This window comes from Crocodylus porosus, unplaced genomic scaffold (assembly GCF_001723895.1).
Source record: "Crocodylus porosus isolate Cpor-Errol unplaced genomic scaffold, CroPor_comp1, whole genome shotgun sequence".
In the NCBI taxonomy this organism is placed as follows: Eukaryota; Metazoa; Chordata; order Crocodylia; family Crocodylidae; genus Crocodylus; species Crocodylus porosus.
The window spans coordinates 194,509,867-194,523,089 of NW_017728886.1; the positions used below are offsets into that span (position 1 = coordinate 194,509,867).

The 13,223-nt window shown below is 42.6% G+C and overlaps 1 protein-coding gene across 5 annotated transcripts in view; it reads right to left on the reverse strand.

Moving 5' to 3' along the window:
• KLHL14 (kelch like family member 14) overlaps window positions 1-13,223 on the reverse strand; it is a 111,489-nt gene that overhangs the window by 7,858 nt on the left and 90,408 nt on the right. For all 5 annotated transcript variants that reach the window (XM_019547566.1, XM_019547575.1, XM_019547584.1 and 2 more), the window contains 2 exons: window positions 8,627-8,817; window positions 8,362-8,520 (listed from right to left, as the gene is read on the reverse strand). In XM_019547566.1, coding sequence (XP_019403111.1) covers window positions 8,362-8,520; window positions 8,627-8,817 — 350 coding nt within the window. The remainder of the gene's footprint in view (window positions 1-8,361; window positions 8,521-8,626; window positions 8,818-13,223) is intronic.

Sequence of the window (13,223 nt, forward strand, 5' to 3'; positions counted from 1 at the left end):
TAAATACAGCCTGCAAAATTCCTTGGTGGGTTCAGAGTAATCTGAGTTTTTGACTCTGCTCTGACCCTATTTGCAAATACACCTTTTGTGCCATCTAATGAGTGTGTGTCTGTGATTTTAGTGGCCTCCAGAGAAACGAACCGCTTTTAAGCATCACCCCTGCAGACTGTCAAAGCGGGAAACCCCTGAGCCTGGCCCAGAGGATCAGAGGTCAGGTGACTAGAAGGAGGTATAGAATAGGGACATATAAGCTTGGCTCCTGTGAGGGAGCCCCAGCCTGTGCCAGCTGAAGAAGTTCCCTGTACTAAGTGGAGAAGCAGTGCTGGAGACTGGGGGGAGCCGTAAGTAGGCCTAGGAGGGCTTGAGCTGGGAGAAGCCAACAGATCTGAGTAGGTACCTGAAAAGAGCTTGGAGAAAGCCACCCCAGCTACAACTGACCACATTTAAATTTTAATTTTGGTTGCTGTTTGAAATGTGAGGCACGGTGATAGCTGAAGCGTGGTAGGGGAGTACTGAGGGTGCTCGGGGAAGGTGCTGCAGTTGACAAAAGACTGTTAAAGACTGCAGCAAGAGAAGGAGAGAGAGCGAGTTGAATGTGAGGGTGGTGATTTGAGAGCCCCTAACTGAGGACTGACAGTTGGGGATAATGACAAAGCCCTAACTGGGAACATTTATTTAGGTCAAGAGCCTGGTGGACTGAACTGAGTGGTGGGATGAGAGGCTGGTGGAAAGAAATGAAAGAATCACTCTGATGGACTGGGCAGCCTCCTGAATTCAAAATACTACTGAAGGTACAGCAGGCCAGTACAGGGAGGTACCTTGATTAGCCAGAGAGAAGAGAGATGGGAATGGCGTGGCCACAAGGAGGTGCCACATCTGCCTTTCATGGCAGGTCCCACTATACCCTCTCCATCATGGAGAAGGTCTGCAGGCCAGCAAGCGTATTATCTTGTATTACTTTCCTAACATAGTTAAAGGCCTGCCCAAGCCAAATGGTTCATCAGTCTACTGTGGTTTTGTACCTTGCAGTAACAAGAGGATGACTCCCTACCCTAAACAACCACATTCCCATTTGCAGGTGGGCTAACTGGAGGCATCCTTTAGCCCAAGTTGGTAGCAGGGCTCAAACTTTCATCTCTACAGTCAAGTCAAAACCCCTTACTTGCCCTGTTACTACATCCTCTCGACACAGGACTCCCACACAACTATGAATCCGTCTACTATACAAATGTAACTGGATCTCAGTTTTACATTAATGTGTTATAAATATAAAACAGAGGCCCACTTCTTCCACATTCAACCTGATTATATGGCTAAAGACTCCCATAGTTTACTTGCACAAGACAGCCTTACAATTATCCAGTACCTCATACATGCCAGCAAGGCTCCATCACCATGCTACAATCTGAATTATTCATCTATGCAACAGGGAACACTAGCATTTATTTCATAAGGCCACAGTTGTGGATTTTCCACTGGTAACTGGAGAAGAAGTGAGGGACAAAAAGACAAAGATAAGGCTAACAATATCAAACCTGCTATTTTCTAATCTAATCTTTGCTGATCGCTTTGTCGTCTTCAGGGCTTTGAAAAGCTATTATTTCCAGCTTTTCAACTGTTTCTTTTTTAGCCATAACTTTGAACTTCCTGACTGTAACAGGGAACTAAAACTCTCTTAACTGCAATCAGAGGGGGAGAACGACTTTTGTAGCCCACATGGGCAGACTGCTGCAACAGCCAGCCCCAAGCAAGAACTCGAGGCCAGGGCCCACTAAGAATCCCGGGAAGGCTGCAGGGCAAGAACAGTTCAACAACTCATTAGGGTTTGTAGGAACTGCTGGGCACATCTCCAGGGGCAGTGGCCATCTGACCAGAAAGGGCAGGTCTGGGCTGATATAAGTCCAGGCCTGCAGGCTGCAGGGGAAGAAGCTGGGAGGCAGAGCTAGCTGCCAGGGGAGAGGAGTTATCCTGGGACTGGGGGGGAATCGACACCGCTCCTTTTGAAGGTAACAGTGGTTATGGCTGAGGGGGCTGAGTCTGAGTTAGTAACATATGGTTAACTCTTTGTGTATTGGTTTATTTCCTTTATTTAAGTTTGTGACTACAGGACTGAGTTGTGGCTGCAGGGAAGGTCTGGCTGCACGGAGCAGGATGCTTGTCAGACCAGCTCTGGTCAGAGACATGTGAGGCTGGGGCACAGAGTCAGGGATAGTACACCTGGGCTGAGGGAGCTCAGCCAGATAAAAAGGGCAGAGGCGAAGAAGGCTGGAGGTCACGATTCTAGCTCATAAGGCAATTAAGACCCTCTTAAAGAGGAAGTACGCCCATGGGGTGAGGGCAAAGAAGTAAAAGGCAGCAAGGAATAGGCCACCCCAGGCCTCATGAGTAGCATCCTCTTAAAAATAAGCTACATCAAGTCATGGCAAGCAAGAGGAGGAGGTGGCCAAGGAAAATGGCCAGGCCGGTCTGGCTACTAAAGGCACTAGGCTTCAGGAAGGGCAGAATACCCGAGCCTGTCACACTAACTTTTAAATGTTTGCGGTTTTTAAATTTATTTCAAGTATTGCTTTAAATTCATACAATTATAGGTTTGCCTGTAGCATTCTCCCAGTGACTTTTTAAATCCAGGAATTTGTTATTGTCAAATAAATAAAAAATAAATAAAATATTGCCATTTCTTCCTAACACTTGTAAGTATTAAAATTTTCAAAAAGTAATGTCAGAAAAGGATGAAGGCAAATATTATTCTATAAACAGATAGGTAAACCAACTTTTCTAATGTATATTTCTTTTGATATATGATATGTATATATCATGAATTGGAAAGATAGGTAAGTTCATAACAAAACTGACCAAATCATTACACTTCTCTTACCACTAAAAAATAAGTAGGAGGTAATAAAAGCTGTTCCAAACAATATTCTACCTCACTTGCCAATGACAGCCTTTATCCTATCTGTCCCCAGAAGTCTAAATAAATAGATTAGTTGGCTTTATAGTGTTCCCTGTATGTCAACAGATTCAAGCTGTTCAAACCAGCACCTTCAGTTTCACCCAGAAACCAACAAGTAGCCAGACCCTGCAGATTCAAGAGTACTGGTCTCACATCCTTCCAGGAAGATAAACTACTTAATAAACAGTCTGCCATGTTCAGTTCCAGCTACAATTTCCAGGCTGATTTAAGGTGTAGCCTCCTGCAGCATGCACTGCAATAGTCACGAGGTGACAAAGGTATGTATTATGGTGACAAGGACTCCATCCAAAAAAAATGGTGAGCGAGTCCTAGCTAGACAGAGATGAAAGAAGTTCTTCCAGGTCACTGCTGCTCTATAATCGAATAGGAGCTATACGTTGTAAACTTTAATAAAAAAATAGTAAACCTTCAGTGAAAGCCAGGTGTAACTGTCACTTTCTCTCACTGCCTCCTTGAAACAACACAGTGTCACCTTAATATGCTCTGCATTGAGTTTCAGCCAGCTAATTCATCCATACACCAATTTTTACCAGCTTTTCAAGTCAGGCACTCAATAATACATTGGACAGATGAGGTGATCCCTACATGTAAGAATGAGTGAACACTAATCCAACATCAGTTCTATAAAGACACCTGAGCCTGTGGCAAACACTTTAATCTCCCTGGACACTCCATCCTGACCTCAGAGTAGCTGTACTTAGACAACAAAACTTCAAAAATAAACTTGAACGCGATACTGCGGAACAAGAAATCATCCACAGACTGGATTGTGTTAACTACTGTCTACAGAGAGACTAGCGATTCTTCTTAACTTATTACCTGAATTAGCTTTTCTGACCCTTTGTGCCTAACAGTTTATTACTTTTTTGCCTCTCCCAGCACTGTTCCCTCCTCCCATTCCTTCCCTGTCTTTTACATTCAAATCACTTTCTCTATTGAAACACTGCTCTCTGTGCATGTCCTTTTATAGTATCTGATGAAAGCTCATGCAATGTAGCTCTGATTTAGTTAGTGTATAAAGGTGCAACCTATTCCGCCTTCTACCTGACTTCAGACTAACATAGCTAACTATCTCTCTGTGCTCATGGATTAAAGCAAAGTCACAAAACCCTTTCATAATACTTCTGCTGTGCAGCTACTACCCCCATTCTAAAGGCTGATGTGGAGCTAGGTGAACTGGCCTGGCAGTGACTGCATGCCACCTCCCTGCCCCTTCCTCCATTACCCCCAATTTCTTTGCAAAACTCCTGATGACTGATTGTGGAGCCTCCAGGGTCTGTGGAACACAGTTTGAAAACCACTGAATTAGTGGAAACAGAAGTAGAGCTGAGTACAGCGGACTATACCTTCTCATTAACCAACCCTTGTAAGGTCCCCATGTACATAAGGGATGTGAAGAGGCACAAGCTGAAACCCTGTGGAACTGCCTCACAGGTGATGAATAACTATGTAAAACTGTGGTCAGCAAGGAAAGAATGAAGCCATGCAAGGGAAGCCTTTCCAATGCTCTGGGGAGTCAACACCACTTCATTAAGTTTACTGAATGTAGCTGTCAGATCTAACAGTAGACCGGATGATTTGTATGCTCGCTAGGAAGGACAGCCTCTACCTACACTAGCCTCCACTGTTGTGCCATTCTGGGTCTACATCCAGAAAGTCAAAGAAATCTGTGACATTTAGGGTGCCTATACATATGTAGTGAGGCTGCTCTGATGTGCTGTAATTACAGCAAGAGAGAGAGAAGAAAGGCAAAACTACATCTGTTTGCTAACTGTTATTGGGGATATTTGCAACTTTGAAGTCTTCACATTAAACCATTTTGGAGTTATGAGTGAACAAAATAAGTTAGTATCGTTTTGAAAAAAGGGAAAACCACTTACTTTGGCAGCAGCTTGTTAGATTTCCCCAATAAACATTTTAAGGCTCAGCAATTTATCTTCCTTAATAGATTAAATCTGTGACCTTTTAAGGGTGACACTGGGGACACTTTTTCCCAGTTTTAGCTAAATAGGTTACTATTATTCCATGATTTTGATAATACCCCTCTGAAGTAAGTACTAGTTGCTTTATTTTTGGTAAATTGAAATCCAGAGAGATTAAATCATTTGTCCAGATCAAAGAGTAAATGAATGGAATATCCAGAAACAGGAGATTCATGACAACCTTTAACTACTTTAAATGTTCCCCAAAATTTCCCATTATGAAGTACCCAAGATTTCAAGATAGCCCAAAACAATTTTCTTCTTAGGATCACTGCAAGAAAATTGCATCCTTTTCAATATACGAAGACATAACATTTTATATTTTTATTCTTCCTCATTAAAGAAGGGAAAGAAGATGAGAGAAGGAGAATTTGACTTGTGAAAGGGCATTTAGTGATGGGTAGCTCATAATAAGGATGCTTGCAAAATTATTAGTTTGTGTCAGGAATGAATAGTTGTGATGAAATAATTTTGCATCGCTGTAAAATTTTCAAGGGGCCATAGAAAGGCAAACATAGCATGCCCAGAATCTGTCAAAGCCCTCCCTAATAAACTGCAGTATACACATGATTAGTTATGATGAGGGAAACACACTGCTGACACTAGAACAAAGATCCAGCTTCATGAGCACTTTGCCATTAAGCTATCAGAGCATCCTTGCTTCTTCCCAAGCCAACAGACTCCAACCCCTCCCCCCATGCATTCACTTGCATTTCCTCTTTTTGTTAATCACAGAAAAAAAGAAATGTTTTCCAAAAAGCTTGTATCCCAAAAAGACTGCCCTTCAGAAGTCAAAATGGCAAATGTCTGCTGCCACAGAGCAATTCAGCCATGATGAAAGCATTTAAGGCAACAGCGGTAGAGAGAAAAAAAATGTAATGCTTAATACAAGGTTCCATTTTTCCTAAAGTGCATTTGGTGAAACTGGAAAAGCTACCAGGGAAATAAGACCTGTGGTCACAGTGGGCACCTGTACATGAATGCAGAATGATACACTGTAATAGTGATTCCTATTCTGACCAAAAGACAAGGGTTGATAGATTAACTTATATTTTCTCTTGTGAAAAGAAGTAATAAAAGACTAAATGTTGCATTTTGATACTATGGACATTGACAAAAAAGTCAGTGCTAAAAGTTTAAGGCCAAATATTCAAGCATTTGGTACATACAATCATTACTCCAGTGAAGTCAGTGGATAAAAGCCAATGAACACTGGTGGAGGATATGACCCTCTATTTCTAAAGCATTCAGAACCCAGTGCAGAAATACTTCTGTGAACTGTATTAAAATCTGGTAAGATGGACTCTCTTCAGTGAAACCTGTGTGCTGTTGCATGTCAGTCAGAGGCATAGAAAGCTTTTCAGTGCTTGGGGCAGGGGTTTGTGCAGGAGTGGGGGGAGAGGTTGGCAGAGTTATGCTGACTACTGGATAGTGGGCAGTGGGGGAAGGGAAGGAGGGGAAAATGAGCAGAGTCTTATCTGCCCCAGCTCTCCTCACTTTGGGTGAAGGTGCTACTGCTGCAGCTGCGGCTGTAGCAGCGCAGGCTCAGGTTGCTGCCACTGAAGGGCAGGGATCAGTCCCAGCTACTTGGTGTCTCATTTGCCACTCCTCCCCACCCCCTACCTTCAGGGTTGTGCTTTTTATGACAAAACTGTCCAAAGGAGAGTATTATTCCACCTCTCACCTCCAAATAAACAACAGGGAATGGGGCTGCATGTGTCTGGCACCAATGGCTGGGTTGTACAGGGCTGTGCCTGCTATGGCAAAGACTCTTGGGTGGCGGGAGACATAATGGGGCCCACGGCTGGTGTCCCGCTTGCCCCCCTGCCAGTTAGGCTACGGAACTGAGTCCCTTTCTTCACTGCTTTCCTCTACTGCAGAGGATGACACAATCTAGGAAAAGGAAGGAGAAGGGAAGAGAAAAGCATTTTTAGCCTGTGCTTCTATTATATGAGGCTGCATTTTTGGTTGTAGCCATGTTGGTCTAAGGACACAGGCAGGCAAGGTTCTTTGAGTAGATATGATGTCTTTTAGTAGACCAGCTGAGTAGTTGGAAAAAATTCTTAGCAAGCTTTTGGATACAGAGAATCCAGCAGAGACTCCAGCAGAGATTCCCTATGCCTGAAGAAGGGTGACTGCACCCAAAAACTTGCTAAGAACTTTTTTCCAACTACTCAGCTGATCTCATAAAAAATATCACATCTGCTCAAAGAACCTTCCCTGACTGTTACATGAGAATTTTTTTGTACTCTTTATTATTTTGTTATTCCAACAGAAGGATGAATGGTGGCATTCTGAAGGAGTTAGTATTCAAAAGCCAACATTTACACATTTGGCATCTAAATAAAAGTAACTCAGTTTTTAGGTAAGCAATGTGCAGGCAGCTTTTACTGTTTTGGTGTCCATCCATGACATGCATTTGAAGACTATACATCCAGTCAATTCTGCACTCGGTACTGAGGCACATGTGCTGTTGTTTTTACCAAAAAGACTTTGTGTTTGCTCTCTGGTCCCACGTACTATGGGACACGGAACAATTACGATAATAAGACAGAATACTAAAAAGTGCCTAAAAGACTTAGGAATCTCATTGAGACATAGGCTCTTTTGAACATTGTACCCATTGTCAGTGTTACTATTTGCTTCTTCCTTTTGTGTAGCCTTTTCATGTAGCAACAAGGTAAACAAAAAAATAGAAAATTGTGTTTATAAACTAATAAATACTGTCAGTGGACCCAGGGGCAGGAATTGCATCTGAAACTGTTCTGTGCTCATTTTCTAAATTGACAAAATGAGCAGCTTCTTTTTAACTTTAATGAGAGTTGCATGTTACTACTGAGAAAAGAATAATGGATGCCTGTGCATCAATAATTTTAATAAAACCCTTTTAAAGAATGAAAATGAGAGACCTCAAAAATAATGAATACAGAATTAAAATTTTCAGGCCACATTTAATACTAAAAGGGGATTTTAAAACACTAGTCCTAATAATTAATGGATGTTTTTTCATTAAATTAAGGGTTTGTTTCTGTGTGCAGCTTTGAATAAAGCTCTTTCTAACTGCACATCTTGGAAAATGATTTACAGAGGAAAATATTGCTGGTACTTAAGGGTCAAAGAATAATCTGTTTGTTTCACTGAATTCATGGTAATGACAAATTGTCCATGCTTTTGAGTAATGGAAACTCCCATTTTTATTATCTAAAGCATTCATTACTCACACATTTAATATACTATTATAATTTTAAAATAATTTGCATAAAATGTTTTTAAAATTGCTGGCTCAACCGTCCTGCTAAATTGTGTTCCAGGGTTTTTAACTTAGTTAACAATAACTATCTAACAAAAGTACCCTTTATCAGGAAACAGGATATGGAAATGTTGTTTTGTTATTAAAAATATGACCTTTCAAATGGTTTCCTCCAATAGCATATAGTCGGTCATTCATTACAGCCAAAGCGTGGATTGCTCGCTTTGTGTTCATGTCCTGTTTTCGGGCCCAGACGTCCATGACAGGGTCATAGCAGTATAGCCAGGGGACGTATTCTCCATTGTGAACTCCCCCTACAAAATAAATATATCTTCATTAATTAGCATAAATGAAGATGTGGCCTTGCAACAAGACTTTAGCTTTGTTTTGTATGTAGCAGAAAGTAGAAAAAAGACATGCCTGAAATATATATTTTGCCATTATGCACTGCTCCGGCATGTGCTGCTAAAGGCTGTGGTAGGGAAGATACATAACGCCATTCATTTGTCTCTAAATTATAGCATTCGACGCTGGACAAGTAGCCAGTTTCATTTCTTCCACCGATCACATACAAGTTCTTGTCAAGCCGACATGCATAGAAACTGGCTCTCCTAGAGTATAAAACAAAATACACAAAAAAAGCCAATTAGATGCTAAAACATTTTCTGCATTTCATGCCTTGGTCTTAATAAGAGGCTGTTTCAAGTTCTAATTCAAACGGGGGTGTCCATGGATCTTAAACGTTTTGGATCATTTAAAGATTGCATCTAGTTTGGTAATCAGATACATGTTCTGCATCAAATGAATACTTTGTTTTCAGTGTCAAAACAATTAACACACATATATCTGGTGGGGAATGCCTTTTTCCAAAGCTGTTGCTTTTTCACACCACTGAAGGATAAAAAAGGGCGTTCATTAATGTTTGGGGCATTTGGTACCTTGTAAGGATATAACAACTCAGTAAGACAAAGTGAAAAATGAGGTAGATAATGTAACAATAATAAATTATCTTGACATTCACTTTCTTTATGGTCCTTCAAGGGTCATTGTTCCCAATTTACTAAGAGAACCACATCATCAAAATTTTTCTTCAATTATCATTTTTTTCCTCTTTCTGCAGTACTGCAAATAGAACAACTTTCCTTAAGCTAGCCACAGTATTATATTTCTGCCCTCTAACTCACAGAGGTCCATCACCATATAACTAGCCCTGAACAAAGTTTCTAGCCATCCATCTATTTTCACATGCAACTCAGGCACATGGGAAGCTAATTAATGTTTTGGGTCAGGACTGCAGGATGACCACACTTCTATAGGTTGTTCTTCTTGCTACTCCAAAATTAACAGTAAGTCTCTACTACTGCAATAAAACCATAAGGCTGATAAGTATCGTGAAAATACTAGAGAAAATTCCCACTGATATTAGAAAGAGAACTATCATGGCCAAGGTGGCAGGATCAATTCCTTTATTTGTGGCAACAAAATGAGAAAGAATACTTCAGGCCTGAGCCCAGTTAAGACTGACAATACTTTTAGGGGTCATTCTTAAAGTCTTTACTCTGGCAAAACTCCTAATGGAGTCTGAACCTAGAGAGAAGTAGGCATTTTAAAATACAGTTCTGTTACTCAGCAGGAAGCAACAGAGTTGTACCTCACAGACTAATTCAGATACCTCAGATTTCACAAGTAACAGCTTGCTTTGCCAGATGCTACTACTCAGTGAAAATGGGACACTACATCTAACGTATACATTGCGATTATAGTTTGTAATTCAAGGCATGGGGCAGGTTTTTCAAACTTGCACAGCTAACATTAGGCACTTAGGGTGGTTATAGACATGCTCTGGGAGGCACGTGGTGGGGGCACCTCACCGTAGTAGCACGGCCAGCTCTTGGGCGCAACACCAAGCCCTCCCCCACCCGGTTCTGCTGTGGAAGGCCCTGAAGGGAGGGCAGCCCACATCCGCCCTCACCATGTGCACAAATATGGGGGGAACATGCCCCCTATGCCTCCGTCTGAGAGTGCACAGTGGTGGGAAATCAGCCTCCCCCTCACTCCCCCTGACCTCCTGCCCCCAGATGAGCTGCCTGTGGCTCCCCAGCTGCACAATCCTGGCCCAGCCCTGGGCCCCATGCACTGCCCCAGCTGGGCAGCACTGCCAGTCCCAGCCCTGCCCTGCTATCCCCCTCCCTCCTTCACCATGGGGGCCTCAATCTGTCCCCACCCTGTCCTGCATAGACTTACCTGAAGGGGACTGCTCTCTATGCTGCCTGGCTGCCATGTGCATGTGTTGGCGCATATATGCATGTGGCACTCCCTGCCTCTGATTGCCCTCCTCCTGCTCCCCCCAGCAGGTTGCAGGCTGAGAACCAGTGGTCTACATGAACCACAGTCTTACTCACTGATTTCATGCCTAGGCAGCTGTGACCTCACTAACAAAGAACTGGGTTCCTGAACTCCCTGTTCTGCTCGTCATTTTTACCTGTGTGTATATAGGTAACCTGAAATGTGCAGGATTAAGTCCTCAGTTGTGCAAAATGCATAAAAATGACAATGCCATCACAGTGAACAAGGCTCACACTAACAGCAAAGGAGGATGCTGCTGAAGGTGGCCAAGGGATGCTCTCTTGAGAGACTCTTGGTCTCTGCAGGAGCTGTTAAATTAAATTACTAACACTTGATTTATCAGTCAGTTGGCAAGTAGAATCTACTGACATATGACTGAGTAGCAAAGGTACATCGCATGTAATTGTCATGCTATCAGGTTTCTCTCAGGTAAACTAACTATAAACTAAACTATTTATAAATCTAAATATAAAATAAGCAAATTTATCAAATACTTTTTAATAAAAGAATTTTGTAGTGCAAAACTGTGTATGTGATTAGACTATTTACATAATGCCAACCATGAAGAAGGAGTTGGTGCACTGGAATTTGACCTTAGCAATATAAAACACGTGTATGTTGTTGTCTAGGACTTCCTTTAACTTTTGTCCAACCTCAGTACACAGAATAAGGTACAATTTACAGATCTGACTATTTAAGCAAAGATTTTCTTAACAGTCTTGCATGTGTACTCCTGGTTTTATCCACAGAGTGTCACTGTTAGGAGCCAAAATGAAATAGGATGCTCCACACTTCTGATTAAATGTGAATGTTTATGCAAAAGCTCTAACACCAAAGATTTAACGTTTTATGGTCTGAACTCATTTAGCACAAAATGGAACATAGTAGATTGTTCATTGTTCTTCATTTAACTAAGCGCTGCAAACCTTATTCCAGACTATAATATGCTACACCTGATTTCAGATTAGCAACTTTTCCCCCAACAAAACAGGAAAGAGACTAGCTACTCTTGGAACAAAAGTTATACTGGATTACTACTGTGGATCAGAAAATGGGTCCATCTCCTAGTCCCACATTCTACCTCTAGCAGTAGCCAATACTTGATGCTTCAGTGGATTGTGAAAAGCTCCCCTAATGAACTCAGCTGAATTTTACAATGCTGCATGTGTGAAAGGGGGAAGACATTTTTCCTGATCTCCACAGGCATTGAATTTATACCCTGAAACATGAAATGTGATGACTAAACTTAGCTTTAAAGCTATCAGTTTTATTACTGCACATAACAATGCCCGGATCTTGTTAAAGGGACACTGAGAATATGATTTGTTTTAACCAAAAGTTTTTCCATTTATGTTATTAATAAAAGTTAGATTAAAACAAGACAAGATTACTTTCTTTATCTCTATTTATTGAGTTTTTCTCATTAAATTCACTTTGGACAGTGAAATTAGGTTGGTCTGCTTCTAGACTATTTCATTTTCTTTGCACTGGCACAATTAAGTATTTTTTAGTTAAAAATATTGCAGAAGAATCTCTAAATGAAACACTTTAATTAATTTTTTTTAAATACTAGAAAAGGCTTTGATGTTTACCAGGCTTTGGTCACACTTAGTTCAAAGCTGAAACTACCCAGGTACAGAAATGCTAATTGACTTGTACTTTTAGCAATAGTGCATTCCATAAATTGGGAGAATTCATAGATTTAATAGATTTCATAGACAGTAGGGGCTGGAAGGGACCTCGTGAGATCATCGAGTCCAGCCCCCTGCCAGAGGCAGGAAGTCTGCAGGGATCAAATGATCCCAGCAAGATAAGCATCCAAACACCTTTTGAATAAGTCCAGAGTAGGTGCTACTAGGGCTGTACAAAGCTTCGATAGCCAATTTGATCTGGAGGAAATTTGGCCTGATTTGGGGATAGAATCTCTGAATCTGAATTGAATTGGGAGACCAATTAAAAGCTCTGAATCAATTTGGAAAAACTTTGGAAGAGATTCAGCTGACTTGGAGATTCAGCCATAGACTAAAACAGGCAGGTGACAGCTGCCTCCAGCTGGTAAGTATGTTGGGGTTGGGGGGGAAGGAAGGGATGTGGGGGAGGTAGAGATTGGGGCTGGAGCTGCCCAGCCAGGGTGGAGGACACAGGACTCGGGGAGGGAGGTGGGGGGCATGGGATGCGGGTATGGCAGTGCTCAGAGTAGGTGCTCTGTCCAGCTGCCACTTGCCCAGCCGGGCTGGGGTGGGGGGGAGGCAGGAGGCAGGATGTTGGCACGGCTTGCTCTGGGTGGAAGGGGGCATGCAGCAGCAGGTCATAGCCTCCGCTTCCAGCACTGCCACACCCACATCCTGTGCCCCCCTGTGTGGCTGGCAAGTAGCAGCAGTGCCCGCCCCTCCTGGCAAGCAGCAACAGCACCCACCCTGCCTGTGCTGGCTGGCAAGTGGTGGCAGGGCAGAGTACCTGCTCCCAGCACTGATGAGGGTACTCAGTGTTGTGAGTGGGGGCTCTGCCCTGTCACCACTTGCCCAGCCAGCATGGGGGGAAGGGAGGCAGAAGGGGGCAAGCAGCAGCATGGCATAGCCCCCACTCCCAGCACCTCCACACTCACATCAGTGCTGAGAGCGGGGGCTCTGCCCTGCCACCACTTGCCAGCTGGCGCAAAGGGGCACAGGAT